Source organism: Pipistrellus kuhlii, unplaced genomic scaffold (genome assembly GCF_014108245.1).
Source record: "Pipistrellus kuhlii isolate mPipKuh1 unplaced genomic scaffold, mPipKuh1.p scaffold_m20_p_18, whole genome shotgun sequence".
NCBI classification, from domain to species: Eukaryota; Metazoa; Chordata; class Mammalia; order Chiroptera; family Vespertilionidae; genus Pipistrellus; species Pipistrellus kuhlii.
In genome coordinates, this window is record NW_023425493.1 from 14,381,010 (window position 1) to 14,401,182 (window position 20,173).

Below are 20,173 nucleotides of genomic sequence, written 5' to 3' on the forward strand. Positions count from 1 at the left end.
GGTCAAGGGGCCTGTACATGAAGCTTTCTAGTCAAATATACAAAGGGGTTTAAAGCCCAGCTTCTGCAGGAGTGGTCACTGTGTGAATTTTGTCTTTTCCAAATCCTGATTCAGTGGGCCCTTGCATTCCTGCACTCTCTTCCCAAGGCTGTCACTTGCTTGGGAGGCATTCTTGCCCTGGCAAGATGTATAGGAAAGAAGCTAAGGGGACCTTATAACTGGCTTTTAGTGCCATTTGATCTTGCCTGAAGTCCTAAAAATTTCTTAGATATCCTAACTGTCCAGCTCAGTGCACCTGTGCTTTGAATTGAACATTTTACCAATAGCAATTGGACGTAAAAATTTAGCATAATAAAAGCATTACTTTGCTTAAGCTGTCAGCTGGGGTATCTACTTCTCTGTAGGAGATTTATCATGCTGGTAAACAGTTCTTAATCCCTAGTCCTTGACACCTCTGTCAAACTCTTTGCAACCTTGAGGCATGATTATATTAGTAGTAGTAGTAGCAGTAGTAGTTGTTGTTATTGTGCTAAGTATGTGTTATTTACAGAAAAACTTAGAAACTAAGCTTACTTTTAAAATAATTATTTAAATAAATGGGGGGAAACTTATAAGAAAATTATTTTGGAATTATAAACATTTAAAATACAAACACCTAAATAAAAGATACTTTTTTGTAGAAGAGCAAATGTGAAGTGTCACTCGATCTGAGACTTCTTCCTCTGTAAAACTCCACAGTCTCTTTTTATTCATAGATTTTTCCACAGCAAATACTAGCTGAAATAGAGGAAAACACACATCAATTGAACGCAAAGTGAAAGAAGAAAAGTGAATACAGAAAAACATACAATTATAATGTCCCTAAGTTCAATCTATTAAAAATTTCATGATTCTACAATTAAATTGTCTTTTCTTCAAAAGAAAGAGTGAAACTGATTATTAACCGTTTGGGTTCCATTTACACAACTGCTTTTCTAAAATAGAAAATATAATCCATCATCATTAAGAATCTACTGGACATAAAATTTAATGTTTGGCAAACATTTAAGTGAAATATAGAATAAAGGCTTTATTATAATAAGTGCGAGAAAGGACAAGTTATTTTTAAACTATAAAAATGGAGCATGTCACCCATTTGGCATTTCTTATTTAAATGTCACAAAAGATTGCCAAAACCGGTTTGGCTCAGTGGATAGAGCATCAGTCTGCGGACTGAAAAGTCCCAGGTTCGATTCTGGTCAAGGACATGTGCATTGCTTGCGGGCACATCCCCAGTGGGGGGTGTGCAGGAGGCGGCTGGTCCATGTTTCTCTCTCATTGATGTTTCTAGCTCTCTATCCCTTTCCCTTCCTCTCTGTGGAAAATCAATAAAATATATTTTAAAAATAAAAAAAATAAATGTCACAAAAGATTTAAAGCAATATACAAGGACACATACAATATATTAGTAGCAACATAAATTTAAAGTGACAAGAAAAAAAGAAATAGTTGACATATATTTATACCAGAAATAAGAATTATAGAATGGCATACTTGATATATGAAGAGGAGTTATAATATGGCTCTAAGCTTTCTAACAATAATGTGTATAACAAAACCTAATTTGTTACCTACTGCACATGGTCCATAAATTAGCTGAAATCAGAAGAAGCACAACTTTTTTTCATAATTATATCAAAAGAAATTTCTTGAAAGACAATATTATGTGATATAATGAACAAAGTTCTTAACAATGATCTTATGTGAGACACTGGCAAGTTTTATAATGTTCTTTCTTATAGTGTTCCTCAATGCTGGCCAATGGAAACAAAGTTAGATAATTCAAACTCAATAATTACAACATTCTGAGTACACACTCACCCCCACTCAATCCTGCACCAAACACAAAAGGATGCACAACCAATGTTATTAATACATAAAGATTTAGATCATATTCCAAAATGCTATTGAGACAGAGTAACTATAATATACATTTATTAAAAACTAGAGGCCCGATGCATGAAATTCGTGCATGGGTAGGGTCCCTAGGCCTGACTGGCGATCAGGGCCTTCCAACTGCAGGCTGGGGCCTTCCTTCATTCCGCACCACCACCTGATGGTCAGCGCATGTCATAGCAAGCAATAGAACTCCTGGTCTCTTGGTCAAATTCCCTTGGGGATACTTTGCATATTAGCCTTTTATATATATAGAAGATGGGAAAGACAGCAGAAGGTTGAATAACTTTCCAGGGGAGGGAAAAATCTCCATTTTCTTCCCTTACTCCCTTAGGTACAAATATCAAAAGTCTGACAGTGGACATTTGATAGGTAAGGTTATAAAACAAGAAGAATCTGTAGCATCTGGAATTCTTGGTTGCACACTTTTTTACTAGAAAAACTTGTGGGGACTTCCTGTGGATTTTTGCACTTTTTAAGGTTATGAGGTCCGCTTCTCTCTTGATGGGGGAAATAACTTTTTATTTATTTTTAAATATATTTTTATTGATTTCAGAGAGAAATGGAGAGGGAGAGACAGAAATGACCATGATGAGAGAGAATGACTGATTGGCTGCCTCTTGCACGCCCCCCGCTGGGGATCGAGCCTGCAACCCTGTCATGTACCCTTGTCCAGAATTGAATCTAGGACCCTTCAGTCCACTGGATGATGCTCTATCCACTGAGCCAAACTGATGAGGTGGGAAATAACTTTTTAAAGAGATGAAAGCTGGCTGCAGAGTTTACTTTAGGTTGTCAGGTGAAACAGGTTGTGAAACTTCATATTTACATGTAGACTTTATTACCCAATTCACTGATGTGGAAATAAAACAAAAACAAGGGATTCATAATACTCAGTCCAGGAATAAAGAATAAATATCTGATTATTGTGATGGCTTTATGTCTTACTCTCAGGATACTGAGAGAATTGAACAGAAGAATCGCAAAGCCTATTAATTTCACATTAGAGCAACCATTTGGAACTAAATGAAAAGTCTAACAGAATACTACTATTGTAAACAGAAAGTTAAATCATTATAACTTGTTTCATAATAATAAAAAAAAAATCTTTAAATTAAGACTATTTTAACATCTGCAGCTTTGACTGAAAATATAAATATTGACATTATACACAAGATACCAAGCAACTGGGTGGGAAAGCTATGCCAACATAATCTATAATAATAAAAGCATTATATGCTAATTAGACCAGACGTCCTCCCGGATGTCCTTCACAGATGGCCTTCAGGAGGAAGCGGGGCTGCAAGTGAAACCTGGGTCCCTGGCGCCAGAGGAAAGCCAGTGCTGGCAGCTGGGGAAAGGAAGGTCTCATCTTGCATGAGTTTTGTGCATCGGGCCTCTAGTATAAAGAATTATGGGATAGAAATTCAAATATGTATTTCAGGTATACATATATCCAAATAGCACCCATTAAAATAAGATGTAACTTGATCACATTAAGAATTTTTATATTTCAGACTTACTCTGCGCAGGGTATTTTGAAAATCATTTCCCATTTCTAATGTTGTAATAATAAATATTCCAAGAACTAAAAGTCCCCCAGGTAGCATTCTGGATACCTAAAAATAGAAATATAGTATTAGCCAACATAAACATTTGGCATTATATGCAATCCTTTGTGTCTGAGAAGCTAAATATTAAATCAGCAAATCCCTACTGAGTACCAACTATATGAATAGCAGTGAGGCAGGAGCTTTGAGAAACGGGTTAAAATACTGAGAAATGGATGATAACCAAGACAAATAGGGTGTCAGTATGAACACAATCTTTGAGTTTTCTTTATACACTATGAAAATACTGTGTTTGGCCCAGAGGATATAGCCATAAACAAAACAGATATTAAACCCTGTTCCTCATGAAACTGAGTCTAGCTTAGACTCATATCACCTTTTTTTTTTTTTTTTTTTTTTTTTTTTGACTATTGCTGTTATATGTATTTGGTTCTGTCTCCAGATGCTCTACTCTCCAACTACACTGACCAAGGCATTGAACTGCCACGTGTCCAAAATGGAAACCAACCCCACATGCCACAATACTTTGAATTTAATTTAAAAAAGTCAATTTGCAATGAATATTATAAAAATAAATGTATTACTCACAATTTGGGTATTCTTGATTATTTTCAGTTAAAAATTCTCACAAAAAATGATTTTTTAAAGCATCTATAGACGTTTATGGCGTACAAAAGGTTAAAATTAATTTCTAAATTACTGACAGATCATATTACCTCCTTCTCAAAATAAGGAGTTCTTAACTTTACCATAGAGCTACTGTCTACCAAACAAACTCCTCACTTCTTAGGATAGGACTCCAAAGCCATCCATAACTGGCCCCTTACAGTCTTATGTATAACTATATTCTTTTATATATCGTGTATTTCAATGATACCCAATTGCTTGCTATTTTCCTAACATACCTTTAACTTTAATGCCCTCAGGTCATTTATGCATACCTTCCTTTGGACATTGAATTTGTTCCCTAACTTCTACTGGCAAAGTCCTATTCATTTTTTGAGTTCAGAGCCTTCTATCAAACTGTCTGAATCCAACCATTGGCAGGTATTTAGTCATTCCCCTTCCATATTTCTGTAACATTTTCTATTTTTATCTCATTTCTCTTATAACTGGTTTGGGTAATGTCTTTTAATTGGTTAAAACATAGATTCTGAGGATTTTTTAAAAATTTAACTGTCATTTTATTGCCTCAGTGCCTAGATTAAATCTTTAAAACAATATGACCAGAAACTATATTATCAATGACTAGTATTATTTAAAGAAAAACTGAAAATAAGCTAAATGAACATAGTAGGAGATAAATTTAAAAAAATGTAACAGATAAAAATTAACAATGGAAAAGCATAGCATATAAGATCAAAAAGTCAGACTGCCTTGGTTCAAATCCCGGTTCCATTACTTATTCTGTAATCTTGGGAAGGTTACTTAACTTCCAGTAAGAAAATGCAAGTTGTGAAAATTTAAGAATGAGTACTCTGAAATCCTACTCTGGTAATCTGAGGATAAAGTGCTTTTATTGTATCAGTCAATAAATACAAATTTAACTATATAAGGAGAAAACTCTGGTGACCTGGTTAGCATGTTCCGTGACCCATTCTTCATCCAAGTTATCCAACTGATCTTTGGGATGCTTGAGATTCTCATTTTTTTCCTCTTTTGGTGGTGTTCTAGTGGCAAGAATCACATAATCCTTCTGTGAAGAACACTTAAAAACAAATTAGAAAAACTTATTAGAGTGATATCTGACTGAAGAATGTAAAGCTCTTATGACATGCAAAAATAGTAATATTTATAACAGCTTAAATTGTTAATGTCTATATTATAATGGAATCTATACAGAAATCAATCTTCATAAATATGCTTATAACACTTTCCCCATACGTCATCTTTTAATATATTTAATATCAGCCTCTTATTTATTTGGACATCCAAATATGAATCACATAGTGTTCACTAAAAATGACTTACTGGATGAGTAAATGAACTACATTTAAATAAAAAGAAAACAAATATGCTCGGTCAATTTTCTAGTTATTATATTTATTTCCTATATAATTTGAACATATTGATGGTTCAATGAAATAAAGCAACAAATGATCTTATGCATCTTACTTTCATTGAAATGACAAATACTGTGTATCAATAGAAACTAAAAACAAAAAGAAAAACACACAAAAAAAATAACAATAGTGGGAAACTTGCATATGTGTGTCCACAGAAAAACAAGGGAACACATAAGTGAAATGGTATCAGATTTATGTTCCTCAGTTTTAATAGCAATTAAATGGTAATCGAAGGTGGGAAACCCAAATATAAATTTAGGAACATCAAATAGCCTCGTATTATTACAGTGGGAGGTTCCTATAAAGAAAGAATAAAAATAAGACTGATAATACAAGTTAGTATGTCGCCATCCTCAGACATGACCTGAAATTCCCATCTTTAGTGTCATCTTGAACTAGAAAAGAAAGAGAATTTATTTCTATAAAAGTTTTTTCCAGAGAGTTACATGCAAATGTACATAGGAAAAAGTACCGGTAGGTGCTGATTAAGAAAGCTATTCCTTCTCATAAAATCTATGACTTTGAAAAGAAAATGACCCTGGAAGTAGGAAACAGATAAGCTTGATGGGAAGGAGAGAAAAATGATGAACCCTGGAATAAAGAGGAAGAAAGAACATGTGGAAGAGTGGACGGAATTACAAGGCAGCATGAAGCAACACCAGAAGGAACATCCCAACTTGGGAGACGCATTTGTGAGAAGCCATCTGTGTGCACTAAGGCAAGTTTGGAAGAGAGTATTTCTCACTAGACTTTTATTTCACTGAACCCATCTTTCTCTAAAACTCTTCTTCCCTTATATTTAAAAACAATAATAATAATGGGAAGTAAAGAACCTTAAGTAAAAAGTTCCTAGCAGCATGCATATAACCCTAACCAATGGACACAGACAACAGGGGGGGGGGGAGCGGGTGGAGAGAGGGTGCCGCGGGGTGTGAGGGCATGAGTGAGGGGATTTGGGGTGGAGGTAATGGGGGGATAAGGGGAAGAAAGCTATGGAGGAAAAAGAAAACCCCACAAACACCAGCATCATAAAAGATTTACCATTTAGCACAAAAATAAACATATAAAGAAAAAAAAATTCCTAGCAAAAGGAACTCTATATTAGATACTGTGTTTCCAGAATAAAAAGGAAGTTCAGATTGTTGCCAAGAGAGGCAGGCTGGTCGTCCAATGAGAGGCCTCAAGGGATGGGACTACCTGGGTGAACAGTGCAGGGTCTGCCCTCTGTCTTACAAGTTCAGAATCAGGTTTGTGACCATGAAGGTGTGACCAGGGGGGTCATGGGAATATGGGATAGCATCAGAACAAGGAGAGTTTGTTATGCAATTTGAAAGGCATCATGATAAAATATCTGGAACTAGAGCTGTGTCACAACAGAGCTTCATTTGCTAACAGGCCTCAAACTCAAGCCCTTGGGCCACAGTGCACTTTCCCCTAAACAGTGTTTAGATGGATGCAGTGTTTGTCTGTTACTCTCTTTTTTAGTTGCTGTTGCTGCTTTGTATTGCTGACGAGTCCTCCTTGCTTATTAGCACAGCCTTCCTTCAATTATAATAAGTCAGTTGGTGCTTATGCTTTTTAAAGTAACTGTCCAAATCTCTATTCCAGTTTGTGTTGACTTTTAAGGCTTAACTTTATGGGAGAAATAGAACATGTGTAATTTTCAAATTTCTCCCACCTCTTCCCACTCCCTCTCCATTGAATTAACATTTTAGTAAAAATCAATATGGTAAGTACTATACTATGTAACAAAATATAGGATGACTGTTGCTCTAAGACTAAGATAAGACAAATTAAAATGGGAGTAAACCTGTCAAAAACTACTTCTATAAAAATACTGAACCATCAGGAATTAATAAAGATTAGAAGGAAGTACAAAACACTTTGGAAACACACACACACACACACACAAATGTAAAATAATAATTAGTAAAAATTCTAATTTTGATGTTTCCACATTATAAATTATTTTTGCATTGTCAAACAGGAATGTGTTCTGACTTGAGCACAGCTGGACTAAGTCTGTCATACCGCTCCGCATTTTTCCTGAAAAAATCCATTTTAAATTTACTTCTACATTCCATCCCTTCATCCCCGAACCTTGAGCTTATTGTTAAACAGCATGGTTCAAATGGAAATAAACAGGTAATTTGTCCTGTCAATTAAATACACAGTAAAAGATACATACCTGTCCTATTAAAAGACCTGAGACAAAAGACTTTCCTTGGAGACTGAGGTTTGAGAGATACTGGCCAATAGTCTCTTCTACAATGTAGGTTCTTCCCATTATTGAGAACTAATTCAATCTCCTAAATTACAAGAAAAAAAATATAGTATTTTTAGGGGGGGGGAATATAACTTGCAACATTTTTCTCATGGGGGGGAAGTACAGAGAGAGAAGTGGCACTACCTCAATGCCTTGCAGTGATTGCTTATTAAATAGGATATTCTTACTTGCAAAGTTCAAATGTAGCTTCAAAATTCTCAACATAGTGCTGCAACCAGAGTTGATGTGAGGCTGACCAACCAGAGTTGATATGAGAGATGAAACTCAATACCACATTTCTGATCAGGGAAAGGACACTAAATTAGTAGTCTACACACCTGTATTTTTATTTCAGACGTACTACTCCTTAGTTGTGTTAAACTTAATAATCTATTGCTAAGCCTCAGTATGCGTTTCTCAAACAGAAAAGATAATTTTTTTTTCAATCCTCACCTGAGGATATGCTTTTATTGATTTAAAGAGAGAGAGAGAGAGAGAGAGAGAGAGAGAGAGAGAGAGAGAGAGAGAGAGAAACATCGACTGGTTGTCTCCCATGAATGCCCCAACCAGGGATCGAACCTGAAACATAGGTATGTACCCTGACTAGGAACCAAACTGGCAAACATTCCCACTGAGCCACATGGCCGGGATGATAATATTTGATTTGCTCAGGGGGAGGTAGAGAACCTAAGCATACTGTGAAGAACTACTACATACTAGAAGTTGTGCCAGGTGAGATGCTATGAAGGTAATGTTTGATGTCTGCTCTTGAGTAACTCATAGAACAAGAGCTACTGAAGTAAATAGCAATGCAATAACAACATTTGCATAGCTTCTACTAAAACAAAGAAAGGTAATGTAACTTGCCCAAGTGACAAAGCTGGTACATGGCAAAGGTACAATGTGAACTCAGTCTGGTTCTAAAACCCATGCCCTTAAATACCATGCTTAGAACGAGGAATCAAACTCAGTTTCTCTTCTAAACCGTTACTAGGAGTAACTCCTGACGGTGGATGAGAACCAGTATATTCCTCTTACTGGCCTGTGCTCCTTTGATTTGACTTTCTGTAGCTAAAAAACAAAGATGCCAACTGAAAGAGTAGGCAATAATGAACGATGATCTCAAAAAGTTCACATTGGGTGTGGGAGACAAAAATGTAGAGATGATATTCCAAAATATTATAAAACATATAAAAGACTATAGGTACACAGTTGGCAGCATTTTGTCTTTCTTGTTTTTAAATATATTTTATTGATTTTTCACAGAGAGGAAGAGAGAGGGATAGAGTTAGAAACATCCATGAGAGAGAAACATCGATCAGCTGCCTCCGGCACACCCCCTACTGGGGATGTGCCCGCAACCGAGGTACATGCCCTTGACCGGAATTGAACCTGGGACCTTCCAGTCCGCAGGCTGATGTTCTATCCACTGAGCCAAACCGGTTTTGGCAGTTGGCAGCATTTTGAATAGAGATAAGAAGTCTTTGGAGTTTTATAAAAAATTTCACTCTGAGTCAGTACAACAAAGTGGAAGCAACCAGAGATGTGCAGGGGTGGCGTATCTGACACCGGTAAACTGTCACAATGATCTGCATTCTCCAAAACAAAAGCCCAGAGGACTGGCTCCAACTTGACATGGCCTGCCAGATGCTGTGGTTGTTGCTGCTACTGCTGTTTTTCAAAGAGCCTGTTCAGTTTTGTCTCGAAATGCATTCAGCGTCTTCCTACCTCTTTTCCAACAACAGTTTGCACACAATTTTTGTTTAGATTACGTCAAGAACTGCCTTTCTAAATCATGAATACCTCCATAAAAGTAAGGGCATTTGACTTTGATAGTGCCTTAAAGTATGCATTTCTGTGTTTTAAACTTTCCTCTACTTCATCATGCAATTCCACTCCTTTCCTTCTGGCCTAATAATTCCTAATGCTTGCAAGAAAGAGCAGTGACAGTGACTCCAAAGTTATGGTATGTACCTGTCTCACCTTATTTCTTCCAAGGTGACACCTACTGGCCATGTCAATGTATAAGAAACTGAATGCAACAGGAAGAGGAAAATGTGTTGGGTTGTGAAATCTGGTTGAGTGTTAGATTTTTTTTGTTCTGTTTAGTGCTCCTTTCAAATTTTGAAATGTAGCCAACGATACTTTACAAAGGACAAGACTAAAAAGGTGACCTTCGCTTACAGTTCAATTTTTCCTGAAAAACTGTGCGTCAGCAAGAGCTTTCCAAGTTGTCCAAACACTGTGACTTGAGACAACTCTACCGCCCTAGTCTACAAAATAAACCCTAGCAGGATCCCAGAGGTCTGAAAAACCTGTCAAAAATTCAGGATTCTGCGAGTTCATGTACAGAATAACTGCCCTTTCCAAATGCGCGATAACATAATGATAATATTGTGTACCTAGGGCATAGTACAGTACTGCACAGACCTGAAACTTTAAAGTGATTACATAAAATATTTCAGAGGTCTTAAAAAATCAACCCTGAACTCTTTACTGACATTAGAAAGTGGCCTACTACTGTGGGAAGTGCAGGGGGAACGACGTGAGCAATGCTTTCTGTTCAATAAAAGAATTTAAGTTATTTTAGGAGAGCGATCACACATGACGTCATCTTTAGAGTCAGCTTAGAGGCCAGAGTTACATCTGGAAACAAGCAGTTCTCTCTTCAGGTGGTGGAGTGAGAAGTGGTTTATAAGAAATTTGCTTAAAAACGTTTGTGATGGCAGTTTTTCCATTAAAAAAAAAAATATATATATATATATATATAAATGGAAGGTCCCCTTTTCTGCAATGTTACCTTGGCACACAAAACAGAGGTGACACTCCAACACGCCTCCAAACTTCCTTTTTGGAATAAAATCTTCGTCCTGAAAAATGAACCGGGCGGGCTCCTTACATTCCTGTTTGGCTCCCTGTGACCCACCCCAACACACACACACTACACACAACACACACACTCATACTCACAGACACTCACACATACATACACACACATGAACACTCACACACACACTCACTCACTCTCACACACACACACACACACACACACGGCATCTAAGTAGCTCTTTCCAATAAGATGAGTCTGTCCAAGTTGGATTTGAGTGTGTGGTGCCATCGTGTCTGTCCACACGTTTCCTACAGCCTGTCTGTTTCTTCCTTAAAAAAGGGAAGTTCTCCTGTCCAGGTGCGCGCGCGCACACACACACACACACACACACACACACACACACAGCCTTCGTATGCACGCGTTGCAGCCTAAGGCTGAGTCACCTGCACGCGTGGCAGCACACTCACCTGCCGGCCCGTGCGGGGAACTGAGGGCCCAGGTACCAGCCTCCAGGGACCAATTCCCGGCTCAGGGCTTAGGGACCCAATAATTCATCCGAAGGCGACGGACGTCCCCACCCCTTCCCACTCCCCACCCCGGGTCTCCGGAGGCGGGCGGCGCAGACTGATGACGCAATGGCCCCCCGGCCTCCGCCGCCGCAGTTCCTCTGCCAAAGCGCCTGCGGGCCGCCCCGCCCCCTTCCGGGCACCGTGCACAGCTGGGCGTTAGCCCGGCGCCTGCTATCCGGGCCTGCCGCGGCCGGTGCCCTCTAGCGGCTCAGTGTCTAGGAGCCGCCAAAGGGGACTCGCCATGGCCTCGCGAAGCTTTGACGGTAAGCGGGCCCTGCTTTGTAAGGAGGGACGTGGGTTATAAGAAGCACCGTGTGGCGCCACCTCGCGGTCAGTGGCCACGCGGCCTGCTGGGGAGAGCAGGGGGGGGTGCGGGGGGTGGGGAGAGAGAAACAGGAATAAAGGAGGAAGCTGACCGGATGTTACATAACTGGGCTCCGCGAGGCATTTGTGAGAAAAAGAAATACATTTCCCAGAATCCCGCGGGGCTTCCTGCTGGTGAAAAAGGGAAGTCGGAGGGCAGGTGCGGGTCGGAGGCGGCCTCTGCACTGCTCCCAGGATGCACCGCTGCCGGTTGCTGCGCGCGCATCCGGACGCGGGCGCCGCAACGCTGGTGGTGGTGCCGCCGCCGCCGCCGCTGCCGCTAACGCAGGGTTTGGTTCCCCAGGGTCCCGCCGCGGGAACCTCCGGCGGGCCGGCGCGCGCGAGCCCCCGAGCGAGGCCGCAGAGGTGGCCGCCCAGGCTCCTGGGTCCTCCTCCTCCTGGTCTTCGCCTTTCTTCGCCGTGTCCGGTCCGTCGGCCGCTGCCGCGGCGGCCCCCGGCCTGGCGGACATGGCGGCGGTGTTGCAGCAGGTCCTGGAGCGCACGGAACTGAACAAGCTGCCCAAGTCCGTGCAGAACAAGCTGGAAAAGTTCCTGGCCGACCAGCAGTCCGAGATCGACGGCCTGAAGGGGCGGCACGAGAAGTTTAAGGTGGAGAGCGGTAAGTGACGCGCTTCCCGCGCTCAGGTGGGGGCCCGGCTCCCGCCTATGAGCGCGCTCGCTCGCTCTCTCTCTGGCCGCGACTTCCCTGGTAGCATCGCTTCTTCGCTCTCGAGGGCCCTCCTTGGCCTTGTCTTCCCGGCCCCTTTCACTGTCCGATAAGCAGGAGCCTTTTTGCAAATCTGACTCCACAGTTGGGTCCGTTTTCTTTGTCATTGGGGCAGTCTCCCAGAACGAGGAATGGTGACCACCTGAGGGTCTGTTTACCCCGCACCGCAGAGCCTACGGCCTCTCTCTGAGCCCTGAGCACCCCGTGTGTCGGTTGCACGGGCCGCCACGGTGATTGCCGCCTGGTTGTGTGCTCACCTGCATGCAATCTGTCTCATCGACTGCCTCGTGCGCTTGTTTTGAGGGTGCGTGCGGGGCTCTGGTCCCGTAGGAGGAACGAGATGCTTTGCAAAAATGCGTACGTAGGTGCATATAGGATGGCGTTGGCAGCGAAGTGAACGTTTACGATGCTGGACTTAACCTCTGAAAGCGGGAGTTTAATAGGAAATGATGTGACGGCCTATTGGTCATGCCTGCAGTAGACCCTCCAGTAAGAGCAGACTTGAACGTTCTTGGTAAGAGAGAGGTTAGCCATTGGTAAAACACTGACTCCCTGCTGTTTGCTTCGGTTCACCCAGTTTTGTCTTCGGGGATTGTTACTGGCTTTTGTTTGCTACGTTGGTTGAAAGTTGTGAATAAGTTATTACTTCAGAAAGTGTTGCAGAATTGACGTTGAAAATGAATTTCCCGCGTCCCCAAGGTGAATCTGGTGTACTGCATTGACACAAAAATATTGAGTAGTCTTTGATGTGCCTGATAACAGCGCTGAACAGGGCTTTAAGCCCTTCTTCCCGTGATAAGAACACATTTGTTTTTACTTAAATGTAGTCAGTGTATACTTTGGGGGTATATTTTGGCTGTTTTAACACTAGCCTTTGAAAGCAGGTGGTTTTTAATGGAAATGATTTTTTTCTCCATTTAATAGAGCTTATTTGGCTGCTTTTTATGCTAAGGAATCTACTGACATAATGGGGAAAATACTGAGATAGAAGACAAGTTTTCTGCCTTGAAGAAGTTCTTAATGTTGTGTGATAGACAGGCTAGTAATTTGCAAAATCCCCCTCAGGCCTTGTTTTCTTTTGTCAGATACTTACCATTTAAATCCTTTGAAGTCATTTTCAGTGCTACCAGTATTGACCTTTACTCAAGTTTTCTTACTTGGTGTGCAGTTCCAATACCATGTCTTAAATTTTAAAATGAAGCTTATTAAAAATAAGTGGCATTATCGAAATTGAGGGTACATGTGTTCTTTATTTTTTTTCTCTGCTCTTCTGTAGAACAACAGTACTTTGAGGTAGAGAAGAGGCTGTCCCACAGTCAGGAGAGACTTGTGAATGAAACCCGAGAGTGCCAAAGCTTGCGGCTTGAGCTAGAGAAGCTCAGTAAGTATTTGATTATATCTTTTTTTTAAAATATATTTTTATTGATTTCAGAGAGTAAGGGAGAGGGGGGGAGAGACACATCAACGATGAGAGCCAATCATTGACTGGCTGCCTTCTGCACGCCCCTTAGTGGAGATGGAGCGCGCAACCTGGAAATGTGCCCTTGACAGGAATCCAACCAAGGACCCTTCAGTCTGCAGGCTGATGCTCTATCCACTGAGCCAAACCGGCTAGGGCCTAATTACATCTTTATCATATTCGTGGAGTATTGAGATCTTCTGACACTTTTGTATACTTTGGAAACATCTAATTTATAATGAAGATACTGTTTTCATTAATGGTAATATTTTGATTTTTCATTCAGTGGTAAAGACTATAAAAGAAAATAGGGTTTAATGGTCAGGAGGCCTTGGTTCTAATTCTGAGTGCTATTAAAATGTTCTTTTGCCATATGTAACTCAGAATGGTGCCTGACTGTTTATAAAATGGCTAGAACCACATGCCTATCTACTTACTATACAGGTCAAATGTGATATTAGAAAGCATTTTGAAAAGAATAAAAGCAATTAGGCAACTGAAAAGGTGAGGAGAGTGCTTAATTATTTTTGTTGAAAAATTAAAACCTATTTGTTTTAATTTTATGTTATAAATATTAATCTCAAGATATTTCCTACTTAATCCTAGTTCAGGTGAAAGAAAAGTAGCTAATTTCCTCAATTAGTTTTTTTTACATCACTGAGTACTAAAAAGTGCACAGATTCTAATTAAAGGTCTTGATATTTATTGGGAAGATGATGTGTATTTGCTTTGTCTACAATAGAAAAAAGCAAATGTCAGAAAAGACTTGTTAGAGTATGGGGCATAATATTGGTAACTTGATACAGATGGATTTTAATTTGATTAAGAACTCAGGAAGCAAATGATAAGGAGAATGGTTAAAACATCCATCTTTTTTCTTAACCAGGTTCATGTCCTTTGGCTATTTGGGTCATTCTTTTATCAGCTAATTTTGGCACAACTCATTTTTAAAACATGACATACATATGATGGTATGATATGGATACATTTGTAATGAAGGCATATGTATATATTGAATAAATAGATCCACTTTATTGTCTATACATTGTTTTGCTTTAGCATAATAAGGACTATACAATAGTGATGCTGAAGAATTTCAGGAAAATAACTGATTATAGCTGCTTGTGTTAGATCTGGAAAAGGGAGAGGGAAGGGAAGATGGGGTAAAGAAACATAAACAGACATTTGAGATGTATAACTACATTTATATTTTTTTAGTTTTACTGGATGTGTAAGTTTGGAAAGCAGTAAGTAACTTTAAAGCAAAATAGAAAATTTAGACTAATTTTGTAATGTTTTTTTCTTGTAATAAGCCAATTGTTTAAATAGAACTTGATACTAGAAATAGTAATAAAGTATTTGCTCATTAAATTGCTAGCACATAATATTTTAATTGAAGAAAACTTAAAGTTAACTCTTTCCTAATTACCTTCATGTGTTTAGCAGAGAAACTCTTAAGGAGAGATAGCCCATTCATTATATGTGGACATTGTAGGATTGATAATTGAATATCAAGTATAATTTCCTTTCTTCCATGTTAAAGTCTTCTTTACAGTGATTAATAAGCCAAATTATAATCAGTGTCTATTGTGATTTATTCTGTATACATTCTTCTATAAAGAAGTTAAATGTTATTAACTATTTTGGTATGTTTTAGCTCAGTTTTCTTATTTATAAATTTAATCACTTTTTTTATGTTTGACTTGCAAGATGTCATTGAAAAATAAGGAAGTTGGTAATTACATATGCTTTTTTACCTATAAATGTTGGCTGGAATGATCACATGGAATTTTGGTCTAGAAATTCAGAAAATTTGGGGTGTATTTATGATTTGAAATGCAATGTATAACTCAGTCTTCCTGAAACTCAGTTCTTAATTTTAAAGTGTATATGAGTGGCAGTTGGATAAAACCTGTTCATTGCAAATTTTAAGCCTGTGTGTGATCATAAAATTCCTTTTATCCAGACAGTCAACTGAAGGCACTAACTGAGAAAAACAAAGAACTTGAATTTGCTCAAGATCGCAACATTTCCATTCAGGTAAGTGTTATTCCTATGAATAAAACTAATTATAAACATGATACTTGAAGTTTTCTATTGATCTATTAGTGGGAAGATGAAACAGATGTTCTATTAGAAGAAGCTACTAGCAAAAGCATACACATAAATTTCTTAATTGAATCTATATGTTTTATTGATAGATTGGACATTTTACTCAGAATATATATTGGTACTTGACATAAAAAAAAAAAACAAAAAAAAAAAAAAAACCTTGATTTTTAGCTCTGAAGCGCTCTTAAGTTGTGATTTTTAAAATTATTGTAAGTAAAGTGCCAGAGAATTAGATAAAGGATAGATGGATGTTCATAGATCCATCTAGTCACTCACACACTTACCTACTTGCCTTCCATCTTTCCTTTCTCTTAGAAATTATCTATTTAATGCTTATTATTATCCAGGCATTATTTCAGTTACTGAGGATATGGGTGATTACACATCAGAAATCATTTACTTAAAATAGTGAGTGAAAAACAGACTGGATGTGATTACAAGGATTGTTGACCAATTTGTTTAATAAAATAATACCCATAAAAGACTTTAGACTTCGTTGCTTTTGTATCAAATTTGTATTTGATTTGAGTTTGAAAGGTATAAAAAAATTCAAGAGGGAAAATGGGCAGGGGAGTTTAAAAAAAAAGGCAAAACAGAAGTAGCTGCATAAATGGTTAATGATAATGTGAGATGTTGCTCTACTTCACTTATCAGAAAAATGCAGATAAAACAGTAACATAATTATCTTTTCACCTTCCATGTTAGCAGTAATTTATTTTTTGTTTTAAGAGCAATCTGTACTTTGACATGGGAGGCTGGAGAATTGATACTTATGACTCAAAAGCATATAAAATGCTGTTGTCCTTCTATAAAAGCAGTTTGACTATGACTAAATATGTTAAGATTTTTAAGTAACTTCCATTTCTAGGGATCTCTTATTGGGAAACTAGAGGCTCAGTGCACAAAAATCATGCACTGGGGGGAGAGGCAGGCAGTTCCTTAGTCCAGCCTGCGCCTTCTTGCATTCCAGGACCCTCGGGATGTCTGCCTGCTGGCTTAGGCCTGCTCCCCCATCCCCACCCAGGTTCCAGCCTAAACTAGCAGTCAGACATCCCTATCGCAGTCGGGACTCTTGCAGTCTAGGACTCCTCGCTTCTTACCACCCGCCTGCAGCAGAGGCAGGAGAGGCTCCCACCACCTTCACTTTGCTTGCCAGAGCACCACTTAGCCAGAAGCTGGGCTCGCTGCTCCTTAGTGCTGCTTTGGAGGTGGGAGAGGGAGCCTGGGTTCTGAGCAGTGCTCCCAGTGTGAGTGCACTGACCACCAGGGTGCAGCTCTTGCATTGAGCGTCCACCCCATGTTCAGTGCATGTCATAGTGACCAGTCCTTCCACCGTTTGGTCGATTTGCATATTAGGGTTTTATTATATAGAGGGTAATTTAAACTGAGGTGTAAATGTGGTGACAGCAAAAAAATGAGTAAATTAAATGCCCTATGAAAGTGTATTTAAGTAGGATGCTTTCAAATGATAGCAACATGTTTTTCATGAGGCAAGAAAAAATAATTTTTAAAAATCTAAAGCGTGAACATAAATGTTGAGAGTATAGGTAATTTTTAAACTTTCTGTTAAATGAGCTAGAAAAAAAAGCCATTTTAAATCACAGCTAACATGAACTAAAGTGACAATTTCATATTCAGGTTCCTGTATTGATGATCATCTTGATTTATTTATGTATGTATTATGCCTATTCCTTTGTATGACAGAGCCAGTTTACAAGGACAAAGGAAGAATTAGAAGCTGAGAAAAGAGACTTAATTAGAACCAATGAGAGACTATCTCAAGAACTTGAATATTTAACAGGTATGAAGAAGTATTTTAGCCTCTAACTCCACTCTTTTCCTTTCTCTTCTAACAGTGCTAGGAATTAATCTCCTGTACATGTCTATTGTTTATTTATCATAGCTCAGAATGGAATTCCTATTGTTTCTCCCACTTATTTTAGATCATTACCAAGGATTTAAAGAAGTGTCCAGACATGTATGCTAACGAAAAACATCTCAAGTAGTAATTTAATTTAGACCAAGATCTACATGCAAAGATACTCAATAGAATGTTATTTGTAATATTGAGTTGAAATGTTTCTAGAGGCTGAAATCATTTATTTTACATATACACCTTTCTAGTATAAGCTGTCCACGAGTATTCAATATAAGAAGCTAAATGGGGAGCCCATACTTAGAAACATACACTGAAGTGTAGGTAGGAGGCAGGAATATAAAATATATAAACATAGGCTATAATATATACTACAGTTGGTATATTTCGGTAAATATGACATGCATTTTACTGGTATCAAGTTCCCTTTGTTTACTTTTTGTAAGCAATTTGAAAAGTTTTGGTTCTATTAAAAGAAGAATTAAGTAGGTATTCTGGTTTTGTATAGAAGATCTTTATATGTTTGTTTTTTTTTTAACTTAGCAAGTAGCTGTTTGTGAAATATTAATAGAACTTTGGTTATATGTCAGAAAAATTAACGTTAATTTTTATATATTTAAAGTATTGCATTTAAATAAAATAACCAGTATAATTTAAATGTCTGATTGGGTGTAGTAATTTGGTTTTTCATCATCTACTTACTAAAATTAAATTTGTATTAAGTATCTCAGAAGTAAATTAAAATAGAACAATTGAAAGCTACTTAGTATTAAATGTTTATATTTTTAGATATACATTTTTTAAAATATATTTTTATTGATTTCAGAGAGGAGGGGGGAGAGAGAGAGAGAAACATCAATGATGAGAGAATCATTGATTGGCTGCCTCCTGCAACAGGGCATGTATCAGACCAGAATCGAACAGGGGACCCTTCAGTCCTCAGGCCAGTGTTCCATCCACTGAGCCAAACCCACTAAGGCCTAGATAGACATTTTTGATGTTTGACTCCTCTAAGCAATAATTAGTTATTACTTTCAAATTGTCTTCTGACCTTTCTAGAGGATGTTAAACGCCTAAATGAAAAACTTAAAGAAAGCAATGCAACAAAGGGTGAACTTCAGTTAAAATTGGATGAACTTCAAGCTTCTGATGTTTCAGTTAAGGCAAGTAACAAATAATTCCTAAATATATAAAATATAATTTTTGCTTAAAACTCACCTAAATTAAATTAAGGCAAGATACCTATAAAAGTAACTAAAGCTGTGTTTTGTTTTTTAATATCAGGGAATTAAGGTAGCTTTAATTGAACTGTTTTGGTTATGTTATATTTTAATGTCTTATTCCTTTCTGATTATGTTTTCTGTTGAGAATCCTTGCAGATACGGTACTTATTTATGTTATAAGGTATTCTGCTTCTGTTTCTTGGCTGCAGACAAAATTATAAATGTATATTATGTTTTACTATAAATTTTTTAAAAAAATTTCTTTAGCATCGAGAAAAACGCTTGGAGCAAGAAAAGGAATTGTTGCATAATCAGAATACATGGCTGAATACGGAGTTGAAAACCAAAACTGATGAACTCCTGGCTCTCGGCAGAGAAAAAGGAAACGAGATACTAGAGCTTAAATGTAATCTTGAAAACAAAAAAGAGGAGGTATGTTAGTAAAATTATATCTTTGTGTTGGTTACAACTTCATTTATGTGACCATTTTTTAAACATTTATTCAGTGGTGAACACTTGTAAATGTATTGTAGGATTAAGGGTCACATGTGGAGAACATGACTTGTAAACATTTTGCCTGCGAAATTAACCAGTTGTTTCAAAATAGAATTTATGACATTTTTAAAAAGTGGTGGTAAATTTTTGTGAGCTATATTCAAATGTGTTCCATAAACAACTATTTATTTATTTTCTCAAATATCTATATTTTATATAAAATTTTTAGGCTATTGGAGATTATTTTGCATTTGGCAGCTAAATTTCATATAATTAATTTCAGTTAATATAGCATTTTCCCACCCCCAACCCAACTCTACTTTTTGTTTCTAGGTTACTAGAATGGAAGAACAGATGAACAGCTTGAAAACTTCAAATGAGAATCTTCAAAAGCATGTGGAGGACCTGTTGTCCAAACTGAAAGAGGTATAGTGACCACTGTAAAATGATTCTTACAGAAATAATAAAGCACTTAGGAAACTGTTTACTTTATAAAATTATTTTATGCTTTTAACTGGCATCACAAAATAGTCAGGACACTTACCTAATCAGATATAGCAATTGTATGCTATATCCAAAGTAATGTCTAAAAATGAGTATCATGCTGAAACCGATTTGGCTCACTGGATAGAGAGTCAGCCTGTGGTCTGAAAGGTCCCAGGTTCGATTTCGGTCAAGGGC

The 20,173-nt window shown here is 38.0% G+C and overlaps 2 protein-coding genes across 14 annotated transcripts in view; one reads left to right on the forward strand and one right to left on the reverse strand.

Annotated features, from left to right (window-relative positions):
* ODR4 (odr-4 GPCR localization factor homolog) overlaps positions 1-11,275 on the reverse strand; it is a 32,808-nt gene extending 21,533 nt beyond the window's left edge. For 3 of the 5 annotated variants that reach the window (XR_006741943.1, XM_045583143.1, XM_045583142.1), the window contains exons 1-6: positions 11,136-11,245; positions 10,639-10,708; positions 7,761-7,881; positions 5,080-5,214; positions 3,459-3,554; positions 671-777 (exon numbers count right to left, since the gene is read on the reverse strand). Coding sequence is in view for 4 of the 5 variants with exons in the window: in XM_045583143.1 (XP_045439099.1) it covers positions 671-777; positions 3,459-3,554; positions 5,080-5,214; positions 7,761-7,859 (437 nt within the window). In the remaining variant the exon portion in view is untranslated. Of the gene's footprint in view, positions 1-670; positions 778-3,458; positions 3,555-5,079; positions 5,215-7,760; positions 7,882-10,035; positions 10,100-10,638; positions 10,709-11,135 lie in introns of those variants that run through there. The other 2 variants (XM_036442969.2, XM_036442970.2) reach the window with 2 other exon arrangements.
* Positions 11,276-11,337: 62 nt separating this feature from the next.
* TPR (translocated promoter region, nuclear basket protein) overlaps positions 11,338-20,173 on the forward strand; it is a 62,314-nt gene continuing 53,478 nt past the window's right edge. For all 9 annotated transcript variants that reach the window (XR_004988804.1, XR_004988805.1, XR_004988807.1 and 6 more), the window contains exons 1-8: positions 11,338-11,500; positions 11,905-12,219; positions 13,604-13,708; positions 15,753-15,826; positions 17,603-17,699; positions 18,834-18,937; positions 19,265-19,429; positions 19,826-19,918. Coding sequence is in view for 5 of the 9 variants with exons in the window: in XM_036442958.2 (XP_036298851.1) it covers positions 11,479-11,500; positions 11,905-12,219; positions 13,604-13,708; positions 15,753-15,826; positions 17,603-17,699; positions 18,834-18,937; positions 19,265-19,429; positions 19,826-19,918 (975 nt within the window). In the remaining 4 variants the exon portion in view is untranslated. The remainder of the gene's footprint in view (positions 11,501-11,904; positions 12,220-13,603; positions 13,709-15,752; positions 15,827-17,602; positions 17,700-18,833; positions 18,938-19,264; positions 19,430-19,825; positions 19,919-20,173) is intronic.